The sequence below is a fragment of the Erythrolamprus reginae genome, chromosome 2 (genome assembly GCF_031021105.1).
Source record: "Erythrolamprus reginae isolate rEryReg1 chromosome 2, rEryReg1.hap1, whole genome shotgun sequence".
NCBI classification, from domain to species: Eukaryota; Metazoa; Chordata; class Lepidosauria; order Squamata; family Dipsadidae; genus Erythrolamprus; species Erythrolamprus reginae.
Window position 1 is genome coordinate 291808905 of NC_091951.1, and position 23130 is coordinate 291832034.

General features: G+C 38.6%; 1 protein-coding gene across 2 annotated transcripts in view; it reads right to left on the reverse strand.

Moving 5' to 3' along the window:
- Positions 1 to 678: 678 nt before the first annotated feature.
- ZNF475 (zinc finger protein 475) overlaps positions 679 to 23130 on the reverse strand; it is a 28025-nt gene continuing 5573 nt past the window's right edge. The window contains exons 1-5 of one of the 2 annotated variants that reach the window (XM_070742864.1): positions 22339 to 22719; positions 21763 to 21876; positions 18068 to 18939; positions 8451 to 8631; positions 679 to 3781 (exon numbers count right to left, since the gene is read on the reverse strand). In XM_070742864.1, the coding sequence (XP_070598965.1) occupies positions 3630 to 3781; positions 8451 to 8631; positions 18068 to 18682 (948 nt within the window). In that variant the 5' untranslated portion in view covers positions 18683 to 18939; positions 21763 to 21876; positions 22339 to 22719 and the 3' untranslated portion in view covers positions 679 to 3629. Of the gene's footprint in view, positions 3782 to 8450; positions 8632 to 18067; positions 18940 to 21762; positions 21877 to 22338; positions 22720 to 23130 lie in introns of those variants that run through there. The other variant, XM_070742863.1, reaches the window with a different exon arrangement.

A 23130-nucleotide genomic window follows, 5' to 3' on the forward strand; every position in this document is an offset into this window, starting at 1 on the left:
AAATGCATTTTTGGACATGAAATCTAAGATCTCAACCCACTCCAGGAAACATGATTCTAGATATATGGAATGCACTGTTGGAAACAATAATTCCTTAATAGTGTGATGTGACTGGTGCACAGCACAGTGTGCATTTGTGGCCAAAACATTTTTCCAGAATATGTAGAGATGAGAGCATGCATTCTCATTTTGATCTGGCAAGTTGGAAAGGAAAGAATTAGATTTGCATAATCAGATGCAAGGATGCTGATTTGCCTGTTAAGCTTAGCACACTCATCTGAGACATCTAAACAATTGGTCAAATGACTCCCACATGAGCCTTGTTCTTTATATCCAAGCCTAATTCTCATAGTCTTCATGAAATATGAAGTTATAAAGGTTGAAAATTAAAGAGTATGAAACACGTCTGAACCTGGCACTTTCCTGTTGTATTAGAAACTAAAATTCATATTGCGTTGCAATTGTGGAAGTTGCACTCCAAATATACCTGGAGGGCTATCTTCATCCCTCAAAGGGCAGCATTATTTTCTCTTATTTTAATCAGATGGAAGATGTAAGGTTCATGTTTTCTTATTCGTATGCACAGTAAATATAGTATAGACAGATCCTTCTAGGCTGATAAAGACATTCAAAATTTCAAATGTGGTTGCTATCACAACTAATTGGACAAGAGGAGGGTCTTTTAAAAAAAATATTTATTTTCTCTCCAATTTCCATATATACGTCTATACATATACCATAAATCGTATCAAAACTTACATAATTATACATTTTATCAAATCTATCATGAATCAATATTCTATTTTTGCACCTATTTTATACTGCTATTTATCAGTCTGTTTCACCTCATTTCTTTACACTCCCCTCCCTCTCTCTCTATCTCCATCTCCTCCTTTTACCTTCTTTCTCCTTCTCTCCTTCTTCCTACTTCATTCCACTCCTTCTCTTCTCCCTTCCCTTTTTACTTCAGCCAAGAGGAAGGTCTTATAGAATATAAAACAAGACAATTTTGCAGTCCATTTTTAAAATCTGGCTTCCTTTCTTATATTTTCAGAAAGGCTGCTTTCTCCAACGTTTTCATAATGTATATAGTAACATTGTGTCATGAGTTCTATGAATGTGGGGCAAATCAGAGTGACTAGTCAGTCTGGGTCTTTTTATTATTTCTCCATTCATTGAAATATATTTCTTCCAGGTTTGTTTTGAAAGAGAACAAAAAAAGCTTCAATTACAATGTCAGGATGGATTATTTTAATTTACATCTTGATGGTAGTTTATTCTTTTTCCTTGACAATAATTATCTGACCACATCATGTTTTGTGGCCAGCAGACTATTAAAGTACTGTATATGGTAAAGTGATTACTTAAAGAAACTTGGGAGAGAGAAGATTATGTTGGACCAACAGAAATATTCATAGTACAGTACTAATTATGGATGTAAACAGTGGTGGGATTCAAAAAAAATTAACAACAGGTTCTGTGGGTGTGGCTTATTTGGGGGCATGGCTTGGTGGGCATGTGACTAGGTGGGCATGGCTAGCTGATTGTGTGACTGGGTGGGTGTGGCTAGCTGGCCATATGACCAGATGGACATGGTTACATGCATAGGGTCTACTTAGAGGGTTGTAAAAACGAATTGTGATCAGTCCTCACACTTATGACCATCCTCACATTTATGCCCATTACAGCATTCTTAACAACCATATCACTCATTTCACAATTGCGATCTTCCCTTCAACATGGTGACAAGATAGGGCGCAAAACATAAAATGTGAGGATAGTTGTAAGTACATGGACCAGTCAAAAATCACTTTGTCAGCCCTATGAGTACTCCCTATGTACACCCAGCATGGCCTGGTGGTCATGTGACTGGGTGGTCACGGCCAACGTGACGTCACTCACATCAAGGGGTGCTTCTCCTCACCTGGCCTTTCATGACTGTGGGGATGCTGCAATGGTTGTAACTATGAAAAGTAGTCATAAGTCACTTTTTTCAGTGCCATTGTAGCTTTGAATAGTCACTAAATGAACTGTTGTAAGTCAAGGCTTACTTGTGTAAAAATACAAAAAGCTTCTTTACTTGCAAAAAGTTGCCCTAAACAGATTAGATTAGAAACACCTGCAAGCTAGAGTTACAAATCAGGCAGGATGCCAGAACAACTTGAGGAATTAAAATAGTTAAAATGCACAGAAACCCTGTAGACGGCACAGGAAAGCCAGCAAATTTTACCTACAGTCAATGATCCCTCCAAGGTGCACAACTGTGTGGCCATGCACGTAATGAGAGAATGGTGCAACAGCCGTTTTTTAATATTAGAGGCTATGTGACTGCACACCTGCACATGGGACTAGAGAACAATGAACAGTAGTTTCCAATTGCCGCACGCTGTTTTCTAACGTTACAGGGACCATTGCCTACATTTACCTTAACTGTAGTTGTAGGAAGTGAAAAACCAGAACAGACCTCAAACTGACCTAGAAATTTCATGTAAGTTAAACAGGTGTGGGTGTGGCAGTGATGGGCTCCTCCTACGGGTATGGTCTGGTACGCAGAACCGGTAAAAAAAAATTGGTCAGGTACGCAGAACTGGTAGAAAAAAAATTGATTTTTTTTTTCCTTTCCCCCCCCTTCTGGGCTCTGGGTTTGTTTTTCCTATCGCAGTAAATGAGGTTGAATGTGTATAATTTTAGAAGAGCTGTGTATATGACTACATATACATACAGTTTATATAGTAGATAATGTATATTTTTGTGTGCCTGTGTGTAATATGTATAATATGGCATATATACATAGAATTAAAGAGTATATTTTGGATGTTCAGTAATAGTAAATAGATAGGGAAATTGTGTCTCTTTGAGGTGAGGAGTAGCCAGGCACCCTAACCCTAACCTAAACCCTTGACGTGAGTGACATCAAATTGGCCACTTTTAAGCCAGTCACATGACCTTTAAACCACCCCTGGTCACATGATCATCAAACTATTCCCATCTGATCACATGACCAGCAAGCCACACCCAGCTTTTCATTGGTGTGTGTGTGTTTGTGTGTGTGTGAGAGAGAGAAAGAGAGAGAGGAATGAAATTGTGGGGAAGCGTTGACTTTTCTCCCAAGACATTCAGAACCAATAGGCAAAGTTTTAAATCAATGATTCAATATTTGAAAAAGATTTGAAATAATTACCCACTTTTGATGAAGGCTATCAAAACTTTTATGATCCTTATGTTCCTCTCAGTTGATTCCTTAAACTGAAAATTCGTTACTAAAAATAAACGTTCTTATACATGATTTACTAAATGAGTCTATCAAACAAAGCCATTTCTTAACAGACATTGCAATACTTGGAAGAACGATAATTACTGAACAGCATGAAGGCCTCTGTCCTTTTTGTGAAGGCTCCATCTTGCAGATGTTTCCATGAAGGTTCTTTTTGTCCTTATGAGCCACTTCATCAATAATAGCTGCAAAACACTGTCCCAGGTGCTACATGTCCCATAAGTCACTCACATAATCAATACTATGTTAATTTTATGCAGGGCATACTTGGAATGATTCTATATAGTTCAATGATTCTTCATTCTAAAGGTTAGAGAACAATTGTGTTCTTTAAATCCTTAATATGCTGAGAGCTTTATTTTGGTGTCTTTGGCTTACAGGACCGCTGGTGGACAATCAGTCTGTCTGGCAGGAAGGTACGACCACAAATATCACATGGAACTAGCTGGCTCTGGGCGCTTTGCCATGCAGACTCGTTTAAAGCATCAAGATCATAGTAACCTTTGGCTGGAAAAAAATTAAAGAGAGAAAATATCAGTTTTCATTCTAGAGAATCATACTCAGTTTTTATGGAAAATAGTTTCAGGAAATACCTGTTGACTGAGCCTTTCAGTTTTAACTAAATCATAGCCCTTATGAGGGAAGAAAAACCCAGCAAAACTCTGCTTGTTGTCTCAGGGGTCACATAAAGCTAACTACAACTGAATAATCTTGTACTTCTGGAGAAACCATTTCAGCATGTGCTACGTTACACATTCTTAACGTATTTGCCTACCCTTCAAATATCAGGCTGTGTTGCTACATGTCCTTTTAAAAAAAAACACAAAAAACCTCCTGCTTAATGAACCAACATTATCCAACCAAAGGGATGAAGAAAAATTGTGCAGCATTCTCTCACTTTTTCACCCTTGCTGTTTGGGATAAAGAATTCTGCTTAGTTCCAATTTCATTTTTTTTAATGTCTTCAGTGTGATTCAGAGTACTATTAACTCAATGACCCAAAGAGCAAAATCAGCAGACATTAGGTTAAGTCCATTTTTGTATCCTTTCCCATACACAGCAATTTCAGCTACAGTTTCATCCTAAAAGGGGGTTGAATGCAATTTTTTTTCAAAGGGCTACCTTTAGCTGAAGTTTGTGTGCCAGTAGCATATGAACTTCACATTCTTTGTGGCAGAGAAAGATGAGAGAAATCTCAAATAATTTGCTTTTCTCAAAAGAGTTGGCATTTGAAAGCTCAGCTTTTGATGCATTAACTCGATTTGAAGATATTAAGCGCAAAATTCCTGAAAACAAAGGCTATTTCTGTCAGAGACAAAATAATATCTTTTTTTCTCTCTATTAGAAGCCTTATACTTGAAGTATGATAAAGGGTAAGCTTTACATCTTTTAGTATGTATGTTCCTAATATACCTCTTTGCTAGATGAGCTGTCAACTGTATTCTTTTGGCTGCAGCAATTATACTCCTTTTCAGGAAATGAATGTGCATGCCATATATTTAACATTAAGCAATGTAAAGCAGCACTAAGTTGGCCTCTTCTCCTTTCAAAAGTATCTCTCTGGGGGAAGGTATTTTGCAGTTAAAAAGTGAGTGGAGAAAGTGAATGCTTAATCTTTTCCCTGTTAGTTGCGTTCTCCATTGAAGTTGTCTCCAAAGCTTTCTGTTTCACGTAAAGTTCAGAGTTTCAAATTTATACGTATCTTGCCAATATGAATCCAGAAGCACTGGAGTTGTGGAGAAAAGGCTGAATATTAAGGAGAACATTAAGTTAATGCTATTCCCCACCTCTCTCTCCCCGCAACACCTTTTCACTAACCTTTCAGCCCCAGCCCTTGCAAAAGAAAAAGAGTTTTGGATTGCTACATGAAACTGTTACCTCTCATATACCATATTTTTTCAGAGGATAAGATGCACCAGAATATAAGATGCACCTTAGTTTTGGGAGAGGAAAAAAATATATCTACAAGGTATTCATCTGGCTAGCGTGCTTAGTCTGTTCAGCTTCAGAACATTATTTTATCCCCTGGCTAGGGCTGAAAAAGCCTTTTTCAGAGGGAGTAGGAATGAAACAAGCCTGCAAAGACTTAGAGCCGGGAAAAAAATCTTCTTCGGAGAGAGTAGGAAACCAAGAAGATTGTTAGTACCTAGTTACGGCTGGAAAAAAAAGCTTCGAAAAAGCTACATTCAGAGTTTAAGACACACCCGAATTTTCATCCTCTTTTAGGGAGGAAAAAGGTGCATCTTATACTCTGAAAAATACAGTAGTTTGAACTTTTTGACCAAAAAAAAGTAAAACTGGGGTAACATATTGTATGATTGTTCTTACCCATCTTAAAAGTCCTTAGATATTAGAGCTGTACAAAGATCCAATTCAGAGATTCAATCCCAAAGCAATTTGATGAATCCATTTATATTTCTAAATTCAATCTCCATGGTCATTTAAAATATCAAATAGATCAGGCACTTGTGAATCAGTTTGCGGGGAGGGGAAATGATAACAACATGGAGATGTTTGGTAGGTTTGATAACACATTTGCAAATATACTTTTTCTGAACTGGTGCAAAAGTCCAACTGATCCTTTTACAAATTAAGATTGTCCTGAATTTGCATATGCTTGCTAGAGATCTGTGATCATCTTTCTTGTAGCTGTTGTGAGTGGTCCATGAATGGGTCAGTTAGTGACAGATTCTGAGGAGGATGAACTGGGCCCATCTTCGTACCCTAGGCCAGCATTCTTGCCAGCTGAATCAGAGAGTGAGAGTGAGGGAGATCTGGAACCTGAGGAACCTCCAGAGACTGTAGAAACCCCAAGAATGGTAATGTCTGACTTAGAAGGAGATGACATTGAGGAGCAGGAGCCCACATTATATGCCCATGTCAGAAGGTTTAGAAGCAGACAAGAACAGCTTTAATGGAAAAGTTTTAGGAAATAGTCTATGGAGAAAAGTCTAGTCAGTCATAGCTCTAGGAAAGAGTTGGCCACGCCCAATCTGTATATAAGGGAGAGTTCCTAGATAAAGAGGCATGGATCTGCAATGTTTGTCATGGAGGAACATTCAGATCCGGAGTTCCAGAAATGCCATGCTGAGAAACTCCCCTGGCTCCTTTAAACATTTTGTAGAGTTGACAATGAATGGAAATGAAAATAAATCTGGAGATCTGTGAAGTTATGTAAGTGATTTACGGACCTTATCTAAATGAAAAAAATGTGCTAATTGGCTGCTTCTTGGCTGGCGGCCATGTGTTATCTCCCGGCCAGTTCGAGTGGGGCCTCTGCCAACATGAACTGAAAAGTCTGCTTTTGTCTGTACAAAGTACCTTTAAATATATAAAAAGTGTTTGAATTAAATTCTGGATTGTGGAGGCTTCTTGGTTCCAATCCAGTGGGTCCAAAGCAGAACAGTAGCAGCTAAAACAATTCAAGTATCAACAGTGTTGTGGTTAGCTCTGCCCCAGCTCCTGCCCCAAGGAATGTGCAGGTGGGTGTGGGGGAGACATCCACATGACACAGGCCTGTTTTGCTCCCAGTAGAATCTGATGACAAAGTCTCCTCTGACTAAGGAAGTGTGAGTGACAGGGAAGAAGGGAGTTTGGCAGACAGCCCAGGAGGAGATCAGTCATCTGTATCATCCCTGGATTGTGAACAAGAATTAATGACACATCCACGCATGCATAGAGTGATGCATAGGAGACAACAACTGAAGGATTATTACAAGAGAAAATGAGGCCACCTATGGTTGGGTTGGGCTGCTGTAATTAGTGCTACAGATAAAAGTGCAGCCTGGTGTTTTAGCCTCATGGCAGTTTATCTGATTCATTGTTTCGTCAAGATTGTGGTTTTTGCTGTTCAGGATTGTGTGTGTGGACTCTCTGGACTTTAGAATTGGACTCAATTTCCCAATTATTGGGTGAGCAATTGGATTGCATTTAATCTGTGCCTTGTGTGTACCAGAAAATCCCTTTGACATTTAAAAAGGGAGCTGTTTCTGTTTTTCTGTTCATAAAAATTTTGGGGTTTCCTTTTTATCGTGTGGTGTGTGTCTTCCTGGACTAATTACCCTTTAATTATGGGCGGTTGAGACACGCCGGCTGAACAAACAGTGGGGCGCATAAAGAATGAGCAACTCACGAGACTTTAAAGAAACCACCAGTCTCTATAGGATGGCTTAGATTTGCAGGAAGGTCTGTTAAAGAAAGATGCTTAGCTGAAACCCACAGTTGCCTTTTCAAAATGGCCATGGGCTGAAATATTACTATTACAATAAATTCCATGATTCTACTTCTGGAAGTCTCCCAGGATTCAGACAACTTCATAGATCTGGGCAAATGTTCAAGGTGTAAAATTTGGCCAGGATTCCATTCCCTAGTTCCCCAAAATTTATAATCTTTCCATAGTTTTTATTGAGTATTTTGAAGCGGGGGTTGCTATGTTCATATCAAACTGTCATAACGTTTTAAAAGTAATCTGTTTTTTAATTTTAAATATATATTACAGTTATTGGGGGAGGGGGGAACCACTGAATAAAATACTCTGGAATTTTTCTGGGATCTGTATCACACAAGTTCTTCTTAATTGTGTCATGATTGCTTCCTGATCCATATGAAGATCCCTGTTCCACATGAAAAGTTAAACTTTTTATAATACTGTCTTTAAATGTGGTTGCATACATAGAGGATAGAAGCATTTCATTTAAATCTCCAGGATATGGACTGCAATTTGAAGAGTACCTGTTAAAACTTGCTCAACAGTGGTGGGGTGCTTCCAGTTTGGATCATTTTGGTGGTACCAGTGGCAGAAATTTGCCCCCGCTCGCCAAACTGTTAGCAATGGCTGGCTGACCATACACCCCAAACCAATCTTCTAGTTGCCACTCCTTGAAAGCAGCTAGCAGAAAACCCTCTGCGTATGCAGTGTCCTTTCCACTATGTCACATGCACTTCCGACACAATACAAACCAGTAGGGAAGGTAAGTAGAACCCATGCTTGTTGCTGATGGCTTTGAAACCTACTGTAGAAGCCATATTGACACAGCAATACTAGCACTATGAGGCCATGGATCTCATAGATCTCATGCCAGAGAATTTGATGTATTCTTTCTCAAGTTGTTTTCACCTAAAGAGTTGTCCTTCATCCCTAACCGGAATCTGCTTGGCTGGCTTGTTTGTAACTTACCTCCTATGGAATAGACAACTGGCTTTACAGGTTCAGCTCTTCGCAAATGTTTTGGCAGTTGATTGTTCTCAATATGCCATTTTTTCAGACACTGTGGTTCATGGATGCCTATGGAATGGGTTCCATACTCACGGCCACAAATATAACAAATAACTGTAGGAGGTCGCCTTATCATGGGAGACTGCAAACAACAAATGCAGTTAAAAGACAATTGAGCTCTTAAAACAAATTAAATTGCAGGAAGGGAGTAATGTTGCATTAAAAGAAACTCTACTGATAATGAGATAGAAAAGCAAGCAAGTGCATGATAAAGTATTTTAATATCTACAAAACATAGATTCAGAGGTTGGTAATTTCTAATTCATAGATAAATATTTGTACCAGTTATATAAATCTCCTGGGGGCTTACTGACTTTTCCCAAGCTTTTAAGTAGGTTATTATTTGCTTGTATGAAATCTACTGTGGACATTTCATCAAGGATGTGATAAGAAAACAGTTGGTGCCTGTAGGAGATGAAAGATAACAGCTACAGCTGGGTGACTGTGGCCTCAGCCCATCTTGATGGATGCCAACCATGCAACAAACATAAAAAAGGGACAGGCTTTGGTCATGAGTTGAGCTGTACTCTTGACTGTTTGACCATTCCATCAAGATAGACCTTATATCAGTGGTGATATTCAGCCAGTTCTCTCCAGATTGTGCAAACTGGTAGCTGCGACTGCAGGAAGCTCCACCCACCTGCCCCGAAGTTATGCAATAGTTCCAAATAGCTCAGGGCCCAATAGTAGGCTGCAGCCTGGGGTTGAGGACCCCTGTCCTAGTCTGTGTAACAACTTGTAAAAAAAAGTTATCTGATCTCTAGTAATAAATTTGGATTGACTTATATTTGTCTAATGTTCCTGCAACATTTCCAAGAGGGCAATTGCATTCTCCCTGTTAACTTAAAATAATTGAAATAATTTTATCTTAGTAAAAACATTCAGTTAAAACTTATTTTCATTAAAATTAAATAAAAATGACTGAAATCTCACTACGTAATCCAGACTTTTGATATGCTGGCATTCTCAAATCTAAAATTTGAGATAAGGTGATATTGCAGAATATGTAATGGAATGTAGTGTGAGGAGGTAGATCCCTAGAAAGCAAGGGTTGCATACCAAAGGATTAAGAGTCAATCTAGCCCAGAGATAACATATAAGAGAAAGAGGATAAAGACAACTCCTCCATAATAGTTCATCAAGTATATTATAGATGCAGATAGTAGGGACTTTGATCTGGCAAGAATGTCAGAGTGGGCATGGCTACTATTTTGAGACAACCCATGAGCATAATACAGTACACAGAGGTGTACAAGACTTCTGTATACAAACCCCCAACACTTTACCCTTAGATTATCCACAGTTGACCTATCCAGATTCCTAAGAGGTCAGTAAGGGGTGAGTACAAGTGCACTAGAATGCCTTCCATCCCCTGTCCTATTGATCTCCTATATCTCCTATACCTTTCTTCTATTTCTATATCTCTTCTTCTATTCTTTCATTGATATGTTTTATTCCTATATCTTCTCTTGTATTCTTTCTTAGATATATTTTACTATGAGTATATCCTTTATAACTTTCATTATGCATTTTACTATGTGTATACCCACTAAAACCCTCATTGTGTATTGGATAAAATCAATCAATCAATAAATAAATAATGTATACATACATGTGGTAGGCACATACTAGTTAAGCAATCAATCTTCAACTCCACATGGAGAACTACAAATGCAGATACAACACAAGACGAGAGTGATACACGAGGAGGGATATGCCCTCTCATGGTCTCCCTTTTATAAACAGCTTCTTAAAGCAGCAGTAACCCTGCTGGCTCATCCTTATTGCTTCAGTATTTCAGTTTACAGTCTTATATCAGTTGGTCAGCTATTAAATCATCATTACTCTGACAAAGATTTTATCTAAAAGTGTGACAACTGATATTGAGAATTGCCATGCGTCATTTTAATTTTGGGTCTAAGTACAATCACCCAAAATTATGAAAGTTGATGATATGGTCAAATTTTAGTTATTTAAAATGTGTTGGGGAAGATATGCCAATGCTATTGCATGGTGTAACATAATTGTGGTTAGTTCTGGCCCAGCTCCTGCCCCAAGGACTGTGGATGTGGGGGAGACATCCACATGCTGCAGGCCTGTTTTGCCCCTGGTGGAATCTGATGATGAAGGCTCCTCTGATCAAGAAGACATGAGTGACAGGGAAGAGGAGAGTGTGGCAGGCAGCTCAGAAGGAGATCAATTATCTAGCTCCTCCTTGGATTCAGAACAAGAGTTAATGATACAGCCACGCATGCGGAGAGTGATGCATAGGCAACGACAACTGAGAGATTATTATCAAAGAAAATGAGGCCACCTGTGATTGGGTGGGGCTGTGGTGATTAGTGAGGCTGCTATAAATAGCAGCCTGTGGGTTTGGCCATTGTGGAGGATTATCTGATCATTGTGTTTTGTGACTGCTTTACTGACTTTGACCTTTTGTGTGCTGCTTTTTCCCTGCTTTGAAACTAAACCAGAGCAAAGTGTGTTTCACTTTGTGAAAGAAGAAGGACTGTGAATTGCCTCACAGCTCCAAGCTAAGTATCACAGAACTGATAAGGGACTTGTACAAATTACCAGTTTGTTTGGAGATGAGTGCTCTTTTCTCTACCAAAAGAGGGCTCAGGTTAAGGGAATTTTCATTATAAAGAACATTGTTTTGAATTTTCAAACGTGTGTGTGTCTGAAATTTGTACCTGTGAATTTTTGGGAGGAGTCTACCAGAGAGCCCGACAGAACACATAATAGTATTTGATATTTGAAAAATATTAATACTAGCTCCTTGCATTGCATTAATTGATATAAATAAACTATAGCAAACCTTCTTAATAAATACTGGAGCAGATCTACCTATCCTAACTGGAGTCTTTAACTTGGAGAGATGAGAGAAGATTGTAGAAATGCAAGGAGTTCTACTAGATTATACAGCCCTTTTCCCCAAGATGTGAAATAGTCCTTAGATACTTAAAATAGAAAAGATTCAAAGCTACCTTTGAGTGGCAAAAGCAAAGACATGTTTTAACCAATATATCGTACTTGCTAATAGGTTGATAATGGGGGCTTTTCAAAGTAGAAATAATCATCCTGCCTTCCACATCATGAAGTTCAATAGTTCAATATCTGAAAGAATCCAATGGCTCAATATTATTCATTCAAGGCAGCAAATCAATTCGTTAAAATATAATGCTAAGAGTTAATTTGTTTTGGGATTCCAGTTCCCCCCTTTCCTGAGTATTGGACTATTGACTTCAGCGGGAAAATTTTAAAAATGAGAAAATTGAGGGGATGATGCAGAGATGAACTTTCTGCCTCTAGGTAACTTAAAACCTTTCGGTCCTGTTTCAGAGTCCAAATTATTTTTATTTTAAACATATATATTGATTTCCTGATGTTTTAGCCCTTGCATGGCAAATGGGGATGGGGGAGGGAGGGAGGGATTTAAAAAATAACATGCATTACAACATCATCACACAAACGACAGGAATTGTGTATTGTCATTTGTGTCATGATGTCATAATGGGACTGCCACAAATTGCAGAACCTTGCAGTTATCTGGTCAATTGTTAAAAATACTGTGGGGATTTCCATTCAGAAATGGTAATCCCATGATATACTGAAGGTATTCAAATCCTGAGAAATCTGCTTTCTTTCAAATCTCACAGTTTTCTGGTCCAGTATTTTTTTTTCTTTAAGGATTTAATAAAAAATAATGATTTGGATGGAAAACATTGTTGAAATTGGTAAGCAGCCAAGGGTTACGATTCCACCTTTATTCAATTTTGTTCAATTTCAAAAACAGATTGCCTAGCACTGCTGGAGAAAAGGGTTCTTCCCTTTGTTAGCACAGGAGATATGTTCCCCACCCTCCTAATCTTACCCCAGAATAGTCCCTGAAAATAACTTTGCAAACAATAAAGTGAAAAGGATTTGATGTGAAGAAGTGCATCAAGTGATGATAACATCTACTTATTAGCTAAAGATTACACAGAAAACTATTTCACTCAGTCCTATAGAGAATGAATGTTTGTGTCATATATATAAACCAAAAAATATTTTATGAATTGTTAGTCTTTGACCTTCCTGTATTTTATTTCTCTCTGTCCACTTTTTTTTTTATTATGCATTCCCTAGGTGTGTTTGAGTGTGTGCACTCTTTTCTTAGACAGGAATTCCATGCATCTGATGATCATAATGTCCAGAATACCCTATGCCTTAATAAATCTTTTCAGATGTTGCCAAATTCTTTGGCAGTTTTAATGCAACTGAGTAATAGAGCTATCCCCCTGGAAACTGGAAAAAAATGAAGACTTTGTGGCTTCATTTTTTAAAATGATGCAGTTGTACTGGAATTCAAATACGGCTTTCAGGGTTTAATGGTATGTGAGATTGACCTTGGGAGACAGGAGGAAGAGCTGCACACTACCAAACTAGTGTGTAAAACAGGGGTCCCCAAACTTTTTACACAAGGGGCCAGTTCACTGTCCCTCGGACTGTTGGAGGGCCGGACTATATAAAAAAACTATGAACAAATCCCTATGCCCACTGCACATACCTTGTTTTAAAGTAAAAAACAAAATGGGAACGTACTATTTAGAGTGGGGAGAAGATCTGAAATTTTATATGTGTATGTTTTGTTTTTAATTTTCTTTTGTTAACATCTGATTGGCTATACAAGGTTTCCTTGGCTTATGAAAAATGTATAAAGAAAGAAGGAAGCACTTTGGCATAATGGTTAATAAGTTAGAAATATAATTGGTGTTGCACTTTTTGAAAGAATTCAATTAAAAGAAAATGAATGTAACTGGATGACAAAATTAGAAAAAAAACCTTTTGCAACTTTTTTGATGATTGATATTTGTTACTAACAAAACACCACATTTTATTCATGGAAAATCAGATGGTACACTGTGTTGTTTGAATGTATGTTGAGAGAAAAAATTTAAAAAATTACCCCCCCAAAAAAACAGTCCTTCCTTCCTCTGTCCCTCCATTTCATTCTTCCTTCCTTCCTTGTTCCCTCCATTTCTCCTTCTTTCCTTCCTTCCTCCCCTCCTTCATTCCTCTCCACTTCTCCTTCCCTCCCTCTCTTTCCCTTTTCTTTCTTTCTCTCTCTCTTTTCCCTGTGCTCTTGTCACTCACTGGCGGGCCGGATAAATGGCCTCAGTGGGCCGCATGTGGCCCGCGAGCCGTAGTTTGGGGACCACTGGTGTAAAAGATATGTCAGCCACAGAAGGAGGGAGGGCATGACAAATGTATCAGAAGGGACTCTTCCTAGATTTCCAGAGACCAGAAGCAAAGGAGGGGAGAAATGCTTTCAGTTTTGCAAGATTCTGTTAATGTAACTCTTTGTTTACAGTGGTAGTTTGGTATTCATGGTTAATTGGTTCCAGGAGGTAGATGAGTACCAAAAATGATGAGCACCAAACAAATTTTTAAAGAATAATGTAATAAGTCACAAGGCAGCTGACACTGACATCTTACAACTTTTGTGTTGAGTACCAAACAATGAATACTGGAACAAATTTTTCACATCAAAATGTATTGCGTACCAAATTTGTTGAGTTTCAAAGTGTTTGAGTACTAAGGCAGCATTGTATTTTATGTTCTGTTATTATTCTGTATAAAGGCAGAGCTAGTATTCCTGGTTGTGTTTCTTGTATGCATTACCTCACAGAGCAAACACAGGATTAGCCCCTTGATTGCATTGAGAACATAGAAATACTTCAATTTTTGATGAACAGTGACAGGAAATACCCAGAAACGATGTGTATTTTTATTTTGTAAGAGGACATGCAACAGAGAAAAGCAGCAGATGGCAGTATCCGATAGTCAAGAAGCAGAGTGAAGGGCATTAAGTGGTTGCTGTAGATTGACAAGAAGACAAGATATTAGAAGCATTTAGTAGCAACCAAGGCAGGAAGTAGAAACATTTTCCCTGGAAGATCACAGTCGTTTTTCCTCACTGGAAGAATATTAATCTCTGGAATGCTTATCTTTCCCATACCAAAAAATTGTCCAAAGCAGGATTCAAGAAGCAGGATATCCAACCAGACCTGCACAGCTTAGTCAAACAAGCTTTTGATTCATTTTTTTAAAAAAAGTTTTCATCTTAAAGTTGCTCAGGTTGAGAAACACTACTTTAAATGATTTCTTGAAGTGCAATTAAGATTGGTTAATCCAAATGAGTCCATATATCCCTAGCAATTGCATACCAAACAATTGTATTAAACTAACAAGCTCATAATAGAGAAACTGGCTTTCTCTACAGATCAGAAAAGATTCAGTTGGGAAATAAATCAGGCCTTGGATAAAAATTCAGTGGAGCATTTTTAATTGGTCTTGTATGGGGACCATCATTGTCTTTAAGAATGCGGTTATGATTGATGACAGTTTAATGTAAGCTATAGTTTTAAAGGGTTGAGAAGATTAAAGAATGACAGAACAACAGAAATGAAGAAAATTATGCCTTAGAAGAAATTGCTGCAGCAGAAGGGCTTTTATTAATCCAAGAGTATGAAATTATTTCCCCTATATTTTCTATCAGTGCTTCTCATAAAATCTCGGAGAGGGGCGGCATCTAATCTATTATCATTATTATTATTATTATTATTATTATTATTATTATTATTATTATTATCTCAAAAACTGAGTTTAAATTTCCTCCATATTGTCCCAAATGTGCTTCAGGAGGTAGCTGGATTTTTTTCTTTTTTCTTTTGAAGACTTTTTGCTTCTCATCCAAAAATACATTTCGCTTCTCATCCAAGAAGTGAAATGTCTTCAAAAGAAAAAATAAATAAGTTCAGTTGCATCCTGAAAAAGCAGCTTTGGACAACCATGACCTGGATGATTGAGAATCTCTACAGACTACCTTTTGTATTGTTTCCCTTTTCTGATTAAAATACTGACTCATTCCTATAACTGGGAATGGGGCATTGATACTTACCTGAGCACCCATTCTCAGGTGGTAGAAGCAGCCTGCAAGGATGTGTTGGACCATGTCCATTAGCCATCCATGGAGGCTAACTCAATCTACCATGGAGAATGGGGCTTTGATACTTACCTGAATGCCCATTCTTATGTGGTGGAGTTAGCCTCCAACTAACACAATCAAACCCATCTTTGGAGGCTAACTCCACCTACCATGGAGAATGTATATTTTCGGTGGTATCCTGTAATTTAAGGTTGATCTTCTATTGTTCAGTGAGAGACATTATCAGGCCAGTCTTTAGAACAGTGTATTTCAAACTTAGCAATTTTAAGATGTGTGGACTTCAGCTCCCAGCATACCTCAGCTGGCTGGCTGGGGGATTCTGGGAGTTGAAGTCCACACTTCTTAAAATTGCCAAGTTTGGGGGGGGGGGAAACCTGCTATAGAAGGACCCTATCAGTGGGACTCCAACTCATTTATTCCTAAAAATTTCCCAAGCAAATCAGTGAAATAAGCCAAATTTCCTCTTGTTTTAAATTAGTATAGATGCCATGGGTGCAGTTTCAAACAATTCAGTAAAGGAATGCACATTTAAGAACCTAACTCAGTATGGAGAGTAAGGATCCTCAAGGTAGTAAAAGAAAACACAATCTTTCCGACTGAATTTTGTGCAGCTTCATTTGTTCTGGGAGAAAAGCTCTCGGTTAAGGATCAGTCATTGCTAGATCTACAAGTGCATTCTACTTGCTTGATTTTGGCTTAGTATTCACCTAGGTCTGTTTGAGTGTGTAAATTCTTTACTTAGAAAAGAACACCATATATCTGATGATCATGTTATTAGTGGTAATATTTTAAGTGGAAGGCATAATCATATTATAGCCCATTCTACCTGATTCCATTGCAAAGAAAATTTATTATTTTTTGTAGAAGCAAAAGAAGTATTTTTGAATTTCTGAAAGGAAAAAAGAAGTCATTTAATAGTAGTTGAAAATTAAAATTAAAAATTTTCTCTATGCACATTCAGCCTGAGGGAAACAGAGATGGAAACCTTAATAAATTCAATATTTAGCTGGTGCTCATAGCTGTTTCTGTATTCCTAGATGATGTTTAACAAATATATTTTCTCCTGTAATTTTTTTGTAAATCTCAGTTAAAGGATAAGCTCATGAAGGTTTCCTTGCATACCCTGCAAGAAGCATTTATAATCTTCTCTAATGTCCTGCTATACATCGAGTAATCTAGCACATAGGATACATGAAAAGATCTAAATGACTTTCATTGCAAGGAGAAGTTACATTGCAAGTTAATCTGCCTTTTGAGAAATATTGGTCTTTATCCTAGCATGACTATAGCAATTTCAAATTGTAAAATGTTCTATATGGTTCATGCTAATTTTTATATTCAAATACATTAAATTGGTACCATTGCTACAAAAGAGCAAACTGTTTTGCTGAGTATTCTATCAAAATGAAATAGTATGATTGCATCTTCTTATTTTGCCCTAGACCACATTTAAGCATTCTAAAGCTTGTGAGCCACATTTGGCCCCTTTACTGTCCTGTCTGGCCCACAGCAGGAGTGGAGCCCATGGTGGGGGCTGTAGGGGCAGGAGCAGCAGTGGTGGCCCTATAATTCAGCCCTCTACCACAGTCTCAGTTTTATATTTGGGCCTTTGGAAAATTAATTGCCCACCCATGTTCTAGACACAGGTCTTGATCTGAACTTCTAAGGGTTGTGTTGTTGCTACCATTTGCTTATAATGTAAAACACTTACAGTGATGCCTCATCTTACAAACGCCTCATCATACAAACTTTTCAAGATACAAACCCGGGGTTTAAGATTTTTTTGCCTCTTCTTACAAACTATTTTCACCTTACAAACCCACCGCCGCCGCTGGGATGCCCGCCTACGGACTTCCGTTGCCAGGCAAAGCTCCCGTTTTTGCGCTGCAGGGATTTCCCTGAGGCTCCCCTCCATGGGAAACCCCACCTCCGGACTTCTGTATTTTTGCGATGCTGCAGGGAAATCCCAGCAGGATAATCCCAGCATCGCAAAAACAAGTGCTTCGCTGGCAACGGAAGTCCGGAGGTGGGGTTTCCCAGCAAGGGGAGCCTCAGTGAAATAGCAGCATCGCAAAAACACAGAGGTCTGGAGCGCTTGTTTTTGTGATGCTGGGACTATCCTGCTGGGATTCCCCTACAGCATTGCAAAAACACAGAAGTCCAGAGGTGGGGTTTCCCATGGCGGGGAGACTCAGAGAAATCTCAGCAGTGCAAAAATGGGCATTTCGGCTGGCAAAAGGGGTGAATTTTGGGCTTGCACGCATTAATCACTTTTCCATTGATTCCTATGGGAAACATTGTTTCGTCTTACAAACTTTTCACCTTAAGAACCTCGTCCCAGAACCAATTAAGTTTGTAAGACAAGGTATCAATGTATTTATATTTTCTGGAATAAGACTCTAGCAGGACTGAAATCAAGAGTGAAGATTTTACCATTAACTTCAATTCCAGTAGAATATCATCTTGCAGTCTGCACATGAGAACAATGGGGGCCTCTTTCAGCTAGGCATGATGCCTTCTCATTTACCTTGTCTGATGATGATGGCCCAGAGTTTGAAGAACCTGGATTAGACTTCTTTTTACAACTCTTTTGATGTACAAGGAGGCGATCTGGGAGGAAAGTGCGACCACAGTTTGGACAGGGATGGAGCTGAGTTTGAAAGCTTCGAGCTGCTGCTTCATTTTGAACTGCTATACTAGAAGACTTTCCAGAAAGGGACTGGGGTTTAACAGGCGGTGCTCTCCTGAGACGTTTCGGTAGTTTGTCATTTTCAATATTCCACTTCTCCAGGCATTTTGGTTCATGAATAGGAAGAGATTGTGATCCAAACTCTCTGCCACAGATGTAGCACACCCTTAAGCCTGGTCTTCTTGGTGGAATAACTGGTCGATCCCATTGATCCTGAGACATGCTTCCAATACCTGGCCTTTTTGATACTGTCACGGTCTTAGGCCTCTTCTTTCCAGGATTTGGTTTAACAACAGCATTTAAATTCACTACATCTGCTGAAAGTGTAGGAAGCTCTGACCCAATGGATGTTGAGGCCTGTTTTGAAGACAATCTGCTACGGACATTAGTAATAGTTTTTCCAGAAGTTTTATGATGTTTGCTCAAAGTCTTTTTCATTAAAGCTGTTTCCATGAAAGTTACAATATTCCATTACAGTCTCTCAGGACATAAGTAGTTGTGCTTGTTTGGACTTAATGTTCTCTGTGGTTGTCTTTCAGTTGATTTTTAAATACTGTGGAGTTCTTTGGGATAAAAATATCAGAAATTCTAATCTTAAGGGGTAACTGGGAGAAATCTGACTACATTTGCAGTGCTCTGATGTTTTAATAAGGTGGTTTCTATGTGTTCTTTTTTGATTTTCTGTTTTTAGGGGAAGTGTCTTTTTTATTCTGAAAAGAAATATATGAACACATTTTAATTAAAAAAAATAGATTTTTAAAAAAGATAAAATATCCAAATTAAATAAAAATGATTTGGAAATACATCGTTATTACATTTCTATCAGTTGAGCAGGGGGAGAAGCAGACTAGCTGACCACAGTGGAATTTATTTTGAGTATACAGTATATACAGTATATTCATCAATGTACTTGAATCTACGTTTCAAAGGCCACTAATGAATATTTTTTTAAAGCCATGTCATTCATACTAGGCAGTATTAATTAATTAATGTAATTATTAACATTACAGTATTTGGGTTAAGTAGATTTTAGCATCCTCATAATGAACTTGAAGATCTCCAACACTTTGAGCCACAGATTTCATCTGCCAGACAATATAGAAAATGAAAAGAAGCTGTCATTTATAGTAGATGGATTTTAATATAAAACCATTCTAGTAGGCTGTTCCTTGAATATTCATTTGAAGGAATAACACTTATGAAATATTGATGTATCATAATAATCTTTTTTTCTTCTTATCGTGAAACTATAATATTTAGATAATGAATTAAAGGGGAGGGATAAAATGGCAGGAGCGAGAACCCAGTGGACTGTATTAAAAAAGGCTATCTTAAAAGCCACTGGACTGTATGTAAGACAAATAACTAAAGGTAAAAGGAAGAAGAAACCGCTATGGTTTAGCAATGATGTAAGGGCTATAGTCAATGAAAAAAAGGCTGCCTATAGGAGGTATAAAGAGTCTGGAAGTATAGCTGATAGGGAGATGTATAAAATGAGACAGAAGGAGGCGAAACAGATAATATATGCTTCTAAAGCCTCAAAAGAGGAAGAAATTGCCAAATCTGTAAAGAAGGGGGATAAAACCTTCTTCAGATATATTAGTGATAAGAAGAAGAAAAACTGCGGCATCACAAAGCTTAGTACCGGGAATAATACATGCATTAATGGGAATAAGGAGATCGCTGACCATTTCAATAGCTACTTCTGTTCAGTTTTCTCAAAAGACACCTTACAAAATAATACTATAGAGGGATATAGCATTGCTTCCAGCTGTACGGATTCAGCTCCAGTGATCTTAGAAGCCAATTTCTTAGAAGAACTTGAATTATTAAAGATAAATAAGGCAATGGGTCCAGATGGCATCCACCCCAGAGTTCTTAAAGAACTCAGATCTGTCATTGCTACCCCCCTGACTGATTTGTTTAACCAATCCTTGTTAACAGGAGAAGTTCCTGAGGATTGGAGAATGGCCAGTGTTGTGCCTATCCACAAGAAGGGCAGTAGAGAAGAAGCTGGTAACTACAGGCCAGTTAGCTTGACATCAGTTGTAGTTAAAATGATGGAGACTCTACTCAAAAAGAGGATAAATCAGCACCTAAAAAACAATAACTTATTGGACCCAAATCAGCATGGCTTTACTGAAGGCAAATCATGTCAGACTAATCTCATTGATTTCTTTGACTATGTCACAAAGGTGTTGGATGAAGGTGGTGCCGTGGATATTGCCTACCTGGACTTCAGCAAAGCCTTTGATACGGTTCCACATAAAGAGCTGATAGATAAATTAGTGAAGATTGGACTTAATCCCTGGATAGTTCAATGGATTTGCAGCTGGCTGAAGCGTAGACATCAGAGAGTTATTGTTAACGGCGAGTATTCTGAGCAGAGTCAGGTTACAAGCGGTGTGCCACAAGGGTCTGTTCTGGGTCCTATTCTTTTTAATATGTTTGTGAGTGACATAGGGGAAGGTTTGGTAGGGAAGGTTTGCCTATTTGCCGATGACTCTAAAGTGTGCAATAGGGTTGATATTCCTGGAGGCGTCTGTAATATGGTAAATGATTTAGCTTTACTAGATAAATGGTCAAAGCAATGGAAACTGCAGTTTAATGTTTCCAAATGTAAAATAATGCACTTGGGGAAAAGGAATCCTCAGTCTGAGTATTGTATTGGCAGTTCTGTGTTAGCAAATACTTCAGAAGAAAAGGATTTAGGGATAGTGATTTCTGACAGTCTCAAAATGGGTGAACAGTGCAGTCAGGTGGTAGGGAAAGCAAGTAGGATTCTTGGCTGCATAGCTAGAGGTATAACAAGCAGGAAGAGGGAGATTATGATCCCGCTATATAGAATGCTGGTGAGACCACATTTGGAATACTGTGTTCAGTTCTGGAGACCTCACCTACAAAAAGATATTGACAAAATTGAACGGGTCCAAAGACGGGCTACAAGAATGGTGGAAGGTCTTAAGCATAAAACGTATCAGGAAAGACTTAATGAACTCAATCTGTATAGTCTGGAGGACAGAAGGAAAACGGGGGGACATGTTTGAAACATTTAAATATATTAAAGGGTTAAATAAGGTCCAGGAGGGAAGTGTTTTTAATAGGAAAGTGAACACAAGAACAAGGGGACACAATCTGAAGTTAGTTGGGGGAAAGATCAAAAGCAACATGAGAAAATATTATTTTATTGAAAGAGTAGTAGATCCTTGGAACAAACTTCCAGCAGACGTGGTAGATAAATCCACAGTAACTGAATTTAAACATGCCTGGGATAAACATATATCCATCCTAAGATAAAATACAGAAAATAGTATAAGGGCAGACTAGATGGACCATGAGGTCTTTTTCTGCCGTCAGACTTCTATGTTTCTATGTTTCTATAATAGTGAAAGTAATAATGAAATGGATATGGTGAAACATGCAGTGAACTTAAGGGCTTCACAGGGTTACAAATGCTAAGTTGTTTAGCTCATGGACAAATCTCATGTGAGATTTATTAGAGGACCATTGAGAAGAAACAATGGAAAATATACCTTATTTTCAGCCTGCTAAGATTTGGTCCATCACTCCAATTTGCATTAATTGATGCATATCAAAATTGACCAAGCTGTTTACCTTTGAGGTATTTTTAAGCAATACTGTAGGTTCTGGGAAAAAAGAATGCTGAATTAATTATAGCATTTTGCTGAAGATCAGTTTAGAAGAGAAAAGTAAACAACTTGATGGCAATGTCTGTTATTGGACTTCAAAGTTCTCAATGGGATACCGAAGAGATTTATGCTTTATTGTGAGATTACACCATGTGATCTTTTCCCCCCTTTCTGTCAAGCTGGAAGTGACCTCTAAGTTCATATTCATAAATTTGAAAACTGACTATTATGTTCTCAATCTGTTGCACAACACATAAGTCTTTAAAAGCAATATAAATATTTATTTATAAAAGGCAAGGTGAAGTACTGTTTCTTTGAATATTAGGACAAAACTAAATAGCCATAAATGGTCATCATTTTTCTTTCATACGATACATTCAGAAATCTTCAATGATGGCTTTGATTCACAAACTATACACTCTGCAATGGAAATAAATTTAAAATAAAAGAATTACTTACTCCAAATAATGATTTATAGGAGCAGAGGATGTAATCCAAATGCTGTCAGAAGGGGATGCTTTATGTTTATAATACAGTGATCCCTCGATTTTCGCGATTTCAATCTTTGCGAAACGCTATATCGCGATTTTTCCACCCGATGACGTCACTCCTTTCCTTTCTCATCTTTCTTTCTCTCTCTCTTTCTCTATCTTGCTTCTTCCTCTCTCACACTCTCTTCCTCCCTCTCTCATCTCTTTCTTTCCTTCTCTCTCTTTCTCTATCTCTCCCCCTCTTGCTCTCGAGCGGCAAGCGAGCAGCTGGGTGGGCGGGTGAACGGGCAAGCGGCAAGCGGCAAGCGATCGGCCGGGCGGGCGGGTGATGGGCAAGCGGCAAGCGACAAGCGATCTTGGGGTTTCCCCTTTGCCTGGGCGGCGGGAAGACCCAGGGAAGGTTCCTTCGGCCGCCCAGCAGCTGATCTGCTCCGCAGCGCGGCAGCAGCGAGGAGCCGAAGATGGGGTTTCCCCTTTGCCTGGGCAACGGGGAAACCCCATCTTCGGCTCCTCGCTGCTGCCGCGCTGCGGAGCAGATCAGCTGCTGGGGGGCCGAAGGAACCTTCCCTGGGTGCCGCCCGCCGCCCATGCAAACTCCACCATCTGTGCATGTGCGGCCATGAAAAAAAGGGCGCGCATGCGCAGATGGTGTTTTTACTTCCGCAACCCTACATCACGAAAAATCGATTATCGCGAGGGGTCTTGGAACGGAACCCTCGCGATACTCGAGGAATCACTGTATTTCATAATGAATCGGTAA